The 12,220-nt window shown below is 34.9% G+C and overlaps 1 protein-coding gene across 2 annotated transcripts in view; it reads left to right on the forward strand.

Moving 5' to 3' along the window:
* The window catches only part of GABRG1 (gamma-aminobutyric acid type A receptor subunit gamma1), a 93,504-nt gene that overhangs the window by 43,721 nt on the left and 37,563 nt on the right, over positions 1 to 12,220 (forward strand). For both annotated transcript variants that reach the window (XM_004458584.3, XM_071216652.1), the window contains exon 3: positions 5,752 to 5,819. In XM_004458584.3, the coding sequence (XP_004458641.2) occupies positions 5,752 to 5,819 (68 nt within the window). The remainder of the gene's footprint in view (positions 1 to 5,751; positions 5,820 to 12,220) is intronic.

The raw sequence follows: 12,220 nt of genomic DNA on the forward strand, positions 1-12,220 counted from the left end.
AGTAGCATTTCTCTACAATAATAATGAACAATCTGAGGAGGAAACCAAGAAAAAAATTCAATTCCATTTACAAAAAACAACTAAATGAATCAAATACCTAGGAATGAACTTAACTAAGGATATAAAGAATATGTGCACAGAAAACTACACCACATTGTTAAAGGAAATCAAAGACCTACATAAATCATTAAGATTTCTGTCCTACCCAAATTGATTTACAGATATAATGCAGTCCCCACAAAAACTATAACAGCATTTTTCACTGAATGGGAAATGCTGATTATGAAATATATTTGGAAGGGCAAGAGACTTTGAATAGCCAAAAGCATATTGAAAAAGAAAAACAAAATTGGATGAATCACACTGCCTTGCCTTAAAAGATACAAAAAGCTATAGTAGTCAAACTGCATGGTATTGGCACACTGGTAGACATCTGACAAATGGAACTTAATTGAGAGTTCTAATATAGACTCATAGATTCGTGCAACTGGTATTTGACAGGGTCACAGAGCCCACTTAACTGTGACAGAATAGCCTCTTCAAGTGGCGCTGGGAGAACTGTATATCCATATCTGTTACAGTTTGATAAAACTAATGAATTCCAAAGAGAAATATTTGATTGTGCTTATAATCTGGTCTGTACCTGGGCATGATTGAGTTATGATTAGGGCATTGTGTCGCCACACCTTGGTGGATGGGGACTCACAGATAAAAGGCAAGACGAAGAACAGAGTTGAGAATTTCTGATGTTAGAGTTTGATGCTGAGGACCTGGGAAGTCAGCACCCAGAGGAAAGAGAAACCAACATCGGGAAGGAAGGAGCCTTGAACCCAGAGAAAAGCAAACCACAATAATGTAGGAACCCAGGAAGCCTGAATCCTGGCAGACGTTGTCAGCCATCTTGCTCCAAATAGACTTTAGTGAGGAAAGTAATTTATGCTTTGTGACCTGGTATCTGTAAGCTCCTACCTCAAATAAATACCCTTTATAAAAACCAGCCAGTTTCTGGTATTTTCATCGGAACCACACTGGCTGACTAATACAATAGCCAAAAGAACGTGAGAGGAACACTATCTCACGGCCTATACCAAGATGGATGAAAGACCTAAATATAAGAACCAAGACCATAATGCTCCTAGAAGATAACATAGGGAAGCATCTATGAGATGTTGTAGTAGGAAATGGTTTCATAAACATTACACCCAAGGCATGAGCAAGGAAAGGAAAAATAGTTAAATAGGACCTCCTCAAATATACAAATTTTTGTGTTTCAAAGGAGTTTGAAAAGGCAACCTACTCAATACAAGAAAAATATTTGGAACTGCTTACTCCATAAAGATCTAATAGCCAACATATATAAAGAAGTCCTACATATCAAAAATAAAAAGACCAACAACCCATATTAAAAATAGGCAAAAGATTTGAACAGGAATCTTTCCAATAAGGAAATACAAATGCCTAAAAAAGCACATGAAAAGATGCTCATTATCACTACCTATTAGGGAAATGTAAATAAAACTATAATGAGATACCATCTCACTCCTATTAGACTGGCTGTTATTAAAAAAGAAAACAGAAAACAAAAGGTGTTGAAAATGATGAGGAACACTCATCCACTGCCTGTGGGAATATAGAAAGCTGCAATCATTGGGGAGGACAGTTTGACAGTTCCTCAGTAAGTTAACTGTAAAATTTCTGTATGATCCAGCAATCCCATTACTGGTATACCCAGAAGAATTGAAAGCAGGGCCACAAGCAGATATATGCATAACAATGTTCATAGTGGCATTATTCACTATTGCCAAAAGTTGCAAGCAACCTAAGTGTCCATCAACAAATGACTAGATAAGCAAAATGTGGTATATATATATGCAATGGAATATTACTCAGCTATATGAAGGAATGGAGTTTTGACAGGTTTGACAACATGGATGAATATTGAAGTCCTTATGTTGAATGAAGTAAGCCAGTCACTGAAGGACAAATATTGCATGACCATACTGATATGACCTAAGCGTAATGAGCAGATTCACAGAGATAGAGTCTGGAAGATAGGTTACCAGAAGAAAGAAAAGGAGTAGAGAATTATGAGCCAATGCTTAATCTGGAAGGTGGAAGGGTGTGGTTTGGCAGTGGATGGGGGTGATGGTGGTGCACTGGAGTGTGAAGGAGAGCAGGGTTGAGGGGGTAGTTGGATTATCCATGGAACTGGGGTGAAGACTGGAGGAAGAAACAGGTTACATGTGGGGAGGTGGAGGTCTGTTGTTGAAAATACAATTGTGACAGGAAGCAGACTTGGCCTAGTGGATAGGGCGTCCGTCTACCACTTGGATGGTCTGCAGTTCAAACCCCGGGCCTCCTTGACCCATGTGGAGCTGGCCCATGCACAGTGCTAATTGCGTGCAAAGAGTGCCCTGCCATGCAGGGGTGTCCCACTTGTAGCGGAGCCTCATGCGCAAGGAGTGCACCCTGTAAGGAGAGCCGCCCAACGCGAAAGAAAGTGCAGCCTGCCTGGGAATGGCGCCGCACACACAGAGAACTGACACAGCAAGATGATGCAACAAAAAGAAACAGATTCCTGTGCCGCTGACAACATCAGAAGTGGACAAAGAAGAACACACAGCAAATAGACATAGAGAACAGACAACTTGGGGGAGCAGGGGGAAGGGGAGAGAAATAAATAAAAATAAATCTTTAAAAAAATACAATTATGGGAATGTTCTTTCTGTAAATATGGCAGGGGAAGGTCACAAGTGCACGGTGTCAGTGGTGGGGGGATGTGTAAGAAAGGGTGCATCTGGGGCATGCTTCTATGGAATATGAATATGTTCATTTTGTCATAGGGTATTATCTCAGTGGGTGGAGACCCATACAAAAAACATCAAAATATTTTTGTCCCATCCTGGGGATGGGACAGATAGAGGGGCAAGAATCTCTTGAGTATGTAGCAATGCCAAATAAAAGAAAACAGACTAATATATTAAGTCCTCAATATTAATGCATGTAACTATGAGGCTTATTTCTGTAAAATTGAAGCTTAGCCTAGTAATTACTATTATTACTATTGCCTAAGAGTTAGCTCCTAAAAAACTCCTTGTTTTACAAATGTGGCCTCTCTCTGAACAAAACTCTTCAAATAAACACTCTACCTTAACCCCAGCATGGGCAATAATTCCTGGGATGAACCTCCCTGGCACTGAGGGATTAATATCAAGCACGCACCAGCAATGCATATAGAAGTGAACCTTGACCAAAAGGGAGAAACATCAAATACAAAAGAGTTTTACTGTTTATTGTGTGATTTTTCTAACACATATTTTTCTTCTTTTAATTGGCTAAAAATTATTCACATTAGGGAACCAGAATAACTCATTCCTAGCTACTGTTTTCTACATTATAAACTTGAAAATTATGGCCTGTCAAGCAAGATGTCCTCTGACATCATGTTACTCCAAGTATAGATAAATTTGTGCAACCCTGAATACCTTGATGTAAAGAGCAGACATTAGTATTTGTTGATTTATCAGTTGAACTGAAAATAATTTAATTATATGAATATTATGATTCACTTAATTGCTTATAACCATTTATAAATATAATTACAAGTGGAACTAATAAGCCTTTTGTCTTATTAATTTACTTTCATAAAAAACATTCTTTAAATCTAGCTATAGCTATAATTAGCTTAATTATTTGATATTTATTTACTACAATTCAAATTCATAATCAGTCAAATATAAAAGGCAAATGGTTAAATATATCTTCTCAGAATTCATCAGGATATGATAAATTATTATAAAGCCTTTTATAAATCATATAACCTACTTTTATTTCAGAAACCTAATTGTTGGCAGTATATCAAATAACATTTTCATGCATGTATAGACCCAGAGACTACATTGCATACTAAATCTATTTCTAAACTGTATTTTTCTAGCTTAGAAAATATATATACCAGGTATATACCAGGTAAGAAAACATTTGCTTGAATAAATCAAACTATGTAAATATTACTGTATGGTTTCCTACGTGTAGATTTTTTAGTTGCAAGGGATAAAAATAAATATTGATTTAAAACTATATGGGCATTGATTTTTTAATAATGCCTCAAGTTTTCGTTGAAGATTGCTAGCCTGGGGGCTCTGCAGATTGGAAAGTACCAAGACAGGAAGACTTTGGCTAAACAGATATTTCAGCAGACTCATGTATATATTAGAGGAAGAGGAATGTCCTGCCAGGTTAATCAAGGTGTTTGAACTAAAAGATAACCATAAATATTAGGCCAGATAGGAAGAGCAGGTGAACTTTAGAAAGGAGAACTGAGCGCATATTACTAAAAACATGCCACTTTAACAAATAAATTTTCAATCTATAAGATGATATATATGTTTCATCTCATTTATTTTATCCTTGAAAAATTTCCTGTAAGAAGTATGGCAGATTATCTTCCTGGTTTTTATTTTGATTGTATACCTTGTGTACTAATTAAGTAACTGGGAAAACATGGTTATATACGAAACTCAATAGATGAGGTCCATGGTGATGATATGAAAGATTCTGTCTGACAATCAGGTCCAAAAATATGTTACACTATAAACAACCTGAATTCCTGTCTTTCAGGAATGTTAACAGGGAGTTTTGAGCAAATATTTATTTGTTTATTTATTTATTTATTTAATTCCCCCCCCCCCCCCCCCCCACAGTTGTCTGCTCTCTGTGTCCATTCACTGTGTGTTCTTCTGTGACCGCTTCTATCCTTATCAGCAGCACTGGGAATCTGTGTTTCTTTTTGTTGCATCATCTTGTTGTGTCAGCTCTGTTTGTGCAGTGCCATTCTTGGGCAGGCTGCACTTTCTTTCCTGCTAGGCAGCTCTCCTTACTGGGCACACTCCTTGTACATGGGACTCCCCTATGCGGGGGACACCCCTGCGTGGCAGGGCTCTCCTTGCGTGCATCAGCACTGTGCATTGGCCAGCTCCACACGGTTCAAGGAGGCCCGGGGATTGAACCGTGGACCTCCCATGAGGTAGGTGGATGTCCTATGCATTGGGCCAAGTCCACTTCCCTGAACAAATATTTATTAAGCTCCTCATACAGACCAATAGATGGTTTGCATACATTATCTTCTTTAATCCTCATAACTATTCTTCAAGTTCTAGTGTTTGCTGAAGCTGGCTCATTATATTTTGAAGAACCACTTATTAGTATATCATCTCCACTCTACATTCTATAATGTAAAATCGGGAACTGAAATCAGCCATTGTGGGAGTATGACATTGTAAAATTCCGCAAAAGCTACAAACAAGGCTTTTCCCCCTTCTAATCACAAGATTGTTAAACATTTAGCTGCACACCAGTAATGCACATATGCATTATATGGGAATACATATTAATTAATCTCTGATATACATTTTTGACTCTAAAATTCTATAATTATTTCAGGTCATTTTATCTGGTAATTTCTTTAAAAATTAGCTTCCATAATTTTTGTGATTTAGATATTTTTAATATTTCCAGGTTGTCTAGTAGAATGTTTTAGTCATAAACTTTAAATTTTAGTTATGTGATTGATTTGTAAGCTGGAAAAGGTTTTTGTATTTTTTTTAATGGACAGGTTTCTGCCTTCATAATGAGGAATGTTGTATGATTGAAATGGCAAAGTATGATGAGCTATTAAGACTTAAAACTGTGATTTATTTAAAGCTAACTCTGATGATATCTTTGACTATTCCTTGTTTTGGTATTTTGCAGTGAGGCCTACAGTAATTGAAACTGATGTTTATGTGAACAGCATTGGACCAGTTGATCCCATAAATATGGTGAGTGATGAGTATTAAAAAGAGTAATCCAGAGAGCAGATGTGGCTCAAGTAGTTTAGCACCTACTTCCAACTTTGGAGATCCTGGGTTCAGTCCGTATAAACAAAAAACAGAACAACAAGCAGACAAGCAAAAAAACAACTCAAGGGAGACAATGTGGGACAGTGGTTGAGCACTTTCTTTCCACATAAGAGGTCCTGGGTCAATCCCAGTTCTAGTACCTCAGAAAAAAAAAAAAAAAAGGAAGTTATCCAGCATACAATTATTGAAAATATAACTGAAATAATAGAATAAATATATGATCAATTTCTGACAGCTAGTTCTCAATGAATTAATGCCAGCAGGTGTAATCACTTTGTCAGATATTAGGTGTTGGAACTAGAGTATACCCATATCTAGGAACTTATAGCCTGCTGTTCCATTGGGTTATGTTTGGTAGGACCTATGTTCAACCATAAAAAAATATCACCCATTCTATAAAAAATGTGTCCCTGAAGACTTCTGAATCTGATAACCAGATTTGAGGGAAAATTAATCAGGGAAGGGAAAGGATTAACTGGCAGAGGAAGCAGTATGCACAAAGGCACAACGGTATGAAGCAGCCTATTAAGATCAGGAGAACTTCAAAGAATTTGATGCCATTGGAATATAAAGTGTAAGCTAAGGAATTGAGACCAAAAAGACATTTAAGAACCGTATTGGTACCTTATTGGGTAGCCTTGTAACCCATAATGAGGAGCTTGTATTATATCCTCTTGGATAAGAGAAATGACTAGAGGCTGTTAATGGGAGTGTCCATAGACCAATTTATTTTTTCAGTAGATCACTCTTACAACAGCACAGAAGATGGATGTGAAGACCAAATCCAGGGTTAGAAAGACAAGGTAAGAGGTTGTTGCATTAATCTGGACAATGGATCTTGAGTGCTTTACCTAGTGTAGTAGCAATTGAGCTGGAAAAGACAATAGTACATTTTTAAAATATTAGGCAAAATTTTCAGATTTGGTGATTTATTCATTGTAACTAAATTGACTCCAAGGTTTACAGTTGGAAATATTTTGCAGATGTTAAATCACTATTTGAGATAAGGCATGTACAGGAGTGTATTACAAATGCTAATGGAGCAGTCAGAGAAGCTGTCCATCAGTGATTTGGTTATAAAAACCTGCTTTTAAGGCAAGAAGTTAAGGCTGAATATAGATGTTTGGATGGAAAGAGAAATGAGCAATATATGAAATAGTTTATAATCTCAAGACTACATGAACTCATCTAAGAGGAGGTGCAGAGTCAAATGAGCAGAAATCTACAGACCAGGTGGTATAATCAAATCAATGAGCGTAAGATACAGATGGAAGAAGAGAAATATACATACGTTTCATAGTTAGGGACAATCAGAGGCATGGAAGAAGAAGCAGGAAAAATGGTATTTTATAATTTGAGGGATTAACGAGGATGACTAAGGAAGGAATAACCATAAATTTCAAATATATATGATAAGTCTGATAATTAGATGGCTTAAATTTGGACCATTGGCCTTGAGTTAAGTAGTACTTGTTATCTCAGGTAGATGAAGTTCTGTGGAATATGGAGTGGTGAGGGTAGGAAAGGGTTAACAGCTGTATTTCATGTCCTTCTTTCATCTTCATAATTGGTATATTCTTATCCAAACTTCTTGCCACAGAGCTCTGCAGAAATATAAGTGTTCTGAGGCAATAGTCATGTATTCATGTACTGATTTCAGGACAATAGGGGAGTTAGTGGGAGTGTGGGTTTAATTTTATAAACTATTATTTTGAGAAATTTGGCTCAGAAGAGAATGCGATAAGAGAATGAGTGGTAGAGAGCAAGAGAGAAAGAACAAGAGATAAAAGGGAGGAAGATAGAATGTGAGAAAATATCAAGGAGGACCATATGAGATGGAAAAATGATCAAGTGTGGTAGTATAAATGATATTTTATCTTTTACGTATGGGATAATCTAGTATTGATCTTTAAAGAACATAATTAACACCGCCAATATTACCAATAGATATTATTAAAATTACACTCTAAATGTTCTGTTTCAAATACCAGTAATCCCATTTTTGTAACTCAAGCTAATGGGTCTTAATCAATAGCCTCAATAACCTATTATATTTGTCACCTTTGCTCTCACCATCTAAAGATAATTCTCTAACACATTACTGATTTTCCCTCTCAGCTCATTTGTTCAATATAATCACAACCAAATCATCTCTTTGTGTAGGCTTTAACTTTATGCCTATAGACCATCACAATATGCTTATTCCTATACTATTGTAGCCATGCTCAATTTTTATTTTTTCTCTTACTAACAAGATATTCACATGACTATCTAACTTTCATAGCATTTGGGCCATACCTTAACTGGTATCTTTGCTATCCTAATTCAAACGAATATGAGCTGGCTTTGGATAAACTAAATTTGGGAGCCTGGTGGGAAGTCCTGGTGCACTGGTGTTGAAGTTACTCTGAAATTATGGGCTAAGGCTCAGGAAAAAGTCAGGGCTAAAGCCAAATTTTTTGACAGGGATTAGTTATACCTTTGCAAGATGAGAAAAACAGTGTCAAAGTGCAGAGAGAAGAAATAAATGATTGAATAGTAAACCTTTTGGGAACATTTAACGACCTGAAAGATGGTGAGGTAGCAAATGAGAGAGCAAGGTTGGCCATAAAATGAAGAGAAAGCAGTGCCACAGAACACAGAAAACAAAATAAGAGGATGTTTTTAGGAGTTTTTTTAAAATTATTTTTTAGTTTTATTTTTAGGATTAGTTCTGGCCCAAAACCAATTCCTGTATAACCAGTTGAATTTGCAAAGATAAAGCATTCTATATACATGTATAAATTTAACATTATGAAAATAGGAGATTTCATAAAACAGTACATTACTAAAATTTTTATTTTCTCTTCTTTAGGAGATTTCTGTAGTGTTCAGTCTCTGACCAAGGTTTAGAGAAGATAAGCCTGTTTGAGCATATGGAAATACCAATATTTCACTGAATTTGATATCTTTCGTTTTTCACTTTTGTTTTCAATTTGCATGAATTCATTAAAGAAAAAACGTGGTTTTTAAAATAAAGAGAAATAGGATTCAAGGCTGTGTTATTATTCCAGAAATACTGTGACAGGAATAGTTATCAAGAGACTTCTAAAACATCTTCCTATATAAAAGATTCATGGTATTAAACATTTAGTTTTTCCATTGAGGCAAATTATACACTTGTAACCTTGGACAGAGATAGTAAAAAAATGAAAGTTAACTAAATGAGATTGCTGTTGAAGATAGTGATACTAAAATACATACAGAAAATAAATTGTAAATGTTGATAGATAGTGTTTACTAAAAGGAAGCAGTGTCATACTAGGCTTAAAAAGTAGCAGTTTATATAGAAGACTATTTTAACTTTTAGTTCCAATGCAGGAACTTTAGAATTCAGTTTTCTTAAAATGAGCAAAATTGCTTTGAATGTGAAGGCAATCAATCAAGTAAATTTGCTTATAATCAAGCAAGCAATGTGGGAGGTTTTTTCCCTTTTTAAACTACTCATAAAATTTAAGTCACTGGTAAGAAACAAAATTGAAGTATCAGTTTAACTATTGTATTTTTAAAAACATTAGCCTAAAATTGATTTACTGCAATAGGTTGTTTTTTTTCAAGCTTGGCTACATAAAATATCATGTCTGCAGATGATTGATAACACCTAAAACATTCTTCTACAATAAGCTATGCTTTTCCTTCTCTTTTTTTTTTCAGGGTGAGATTAATAGCTTCACTCTTTGTACCACTATCAAAAACAGTCTGTATGTTCAGCTTTGTTCAGATCCCATAGTAGATCTTCAATAATTGCATATTGAATGAATGAATAAATCAATGGAAAAATAGATTATTGCCAGAGTTTCCATTTTGAGATTTTACAGTCAAAATGAATAATAGATGCACTAATGAAGATTGGAAAAATAGAGTTCCTTGGAGAGAGGTTATTTGATTTTATGTATGCTCTGTTTAAAACTATCTTAAATCTAAACAGAACAAAAAATACAGAATCAGAAATGAGGCAATAAAATGTTAATAGGGGTGTATTAGACTGGAATTGAAGACTTGCTTACTTTTTATTTTTTAGGTTTGGAAAGCTTATGAGCTTTTCCTTTTCTGAGTAGAAATTTGTATTTCAATGTCTCATGATAATAAAATAACAGTAGCTTACCTTTCTACAGCCCTTTACAGCATTGTAGCAATTCTGCAAATCAAGTCAAGATTAATGAGAGATCTAGAGAGTCCAAGATGATAGTATGGGAAGTTGAACAGGAGGCTAAACACAAGGTTAAAAAGCACAGATCGAAAATTCAAAGTCTAATTTGGACTTGGGTTTACTTACAGGACCTGGGATACCCTCATATAGCCTAATATTAAGAGATGATCAATATGGGGACTTTGAAAGTAGGAGACAAGAGAGAAACAACTGCTCAAAAATAAGATTTTAGTTCATGTCTGGGGAACTTAATATACACCATTTTAATGGCAAGAATATATATCACACTGTTCTAGAATATGGTTCTGTAGCTGGATAGATTCTTCCTGTTTGAAATTGTAATTGGTCTTGGTGATGGAGACAGTGCTGAGATACAAGGATGCCAGTTATGAGGAAGAGAACAGAAAAATAGCTAGGAAACAACCTGGGTTATGCTCCAAAATAACTACAAGGGGGCGGGTAGTATACAAACAGGATTAGGTGAATTTAGAAAAGGCAGGATGCTTTCCTTCTGGCTGGTATAGAGATATTTAACAAAATTGCCAATTTTTGGACTTTTAACAGAAGAGGAAAATCATTCCTTACAAAAGAAAAAAAAATACTCCTTAAACAAAAATACATGTTTAACTACAAAAGTAATAAACTCTTGAATGGGAACAAGGAATTTTCTCAGCAATCAAATTTTGTTCTGCTCATTTAAGGGGAATGGCCAAGTTATCAAATATGTAATTATTGTGTTTGTGTATGTGTGCCTTTGTGTGTGTGTAGTTAATCTGTTTGAAAGTGGTGAGAAATGATTTTCAAGTCTTTATTTTTTTACTTTATCTTATCAGAAATATTTCAATAATAAAATATGCAGACGTAACTTGTGTTCAAATACATTGAGAGGGTTAGTGCTAATAGAAAAGTTTTTCTCCATGATTTTTTCCATTGCAGAGAACACATTTCTCCAAGATGGATCATGCAATTGGTTTAAATGTTCAAAAGACTGATATGTCTGTCTGTTCGTCTTTCTCTCTTCTTCTTTTATATAAGCTGCTATATATTTCAGGGGGTAAAGTCGTAGGCAGAGCTTCTACATATTAAAGTAAACCTGTTTATTCCTTTTATAATCACTCTTTGCCAGGAACATTAAGTTAAGGAATTGTGAATCAGCAAAAACATGGAAACAAGATATTTTTCCTATCTAGATGATTGACGTGAATATGCTAATGGTGGGAAGACAAAGGGTTATGATGATGATATGATGAACTGAAGTAGTTGAAGAAATTCATTTATATTTTAAAATCTTAAGTTGACTTTTCTTGTTTGAGCAATATTTTAAAGCTCCCTTGTTTCCAAGGTTTAATTTTCTTCTCCATTTTATGTTAGCACACACACACACATATATAATTATACATTTGGTATCAGGTACTCTCAAATCTATTTTTCACAGGCCCTATATTTAAAAAATAAAATTTTACAGTTCTGTTTTAATTCAAAATTATCAGATATAAAATAAGAAAATTTAAAGGAATGAGAGTTAATTTAATGTCTATGCTTTTTTGAGCCAGTATACTCACTTCCCTCATAAATTCCTACTAGGTACATGCACACATTTTTACTTTTTTTTATTTTGCTTTTTTGCCTTATATTTATTTACTGCCTGTATTGCAATAGTTGATGCATTGGCTAGTATGTTAGAAAAGATGTGTAGCTATGTTCTTCCTTCAGAAAAGGGGAGCGAATGTTACTCAAGTGGTTGAACGCCTGCTTCCCATGTACAAGGTGGCAGATTTGATCCACAGTACCTCCTTAAAAATATATATATATATATTGGGGAAGGTGGCCAAAAATAATGCAAATGAGATCAAGAGAGAAGAGACAGTGCCAGAAATAATGCTGTGTATGAGCACATATGTAATTTAAGTAGCAAAGGTGATGCTGATTCTATTTTCTTTCCTAAAAAAAAAATGTAACATAAAAAAATTATTTCCTTATTTTGAGAGAAATACATATTCAATGTGGAAAAAATTAGAAATTTGACTTGGGCAGAAGGAATAAAATTAAGATATTCTAGAATATCATTATCTAGTAGTTAACATTGTTGCTATCATTTTAATAATTTTATACTTCTGTAAATAGTTTTACC

This window comes from Dasypus novemcinctus, chromosome 1, assembly GCF_030445035.2.
Source record: "Dasypus novemcinctus isolate mDasNov1 chromosome 1, mDasNov1.1.hap2, whole genome shotgun sequence".
Taxonomy (NCBI): Eukaryota; Metazoa; Chordata; class Mammalia; order Cingulata; family Dasypodidae; genus Dasypus; species Dasypus novemcinctus.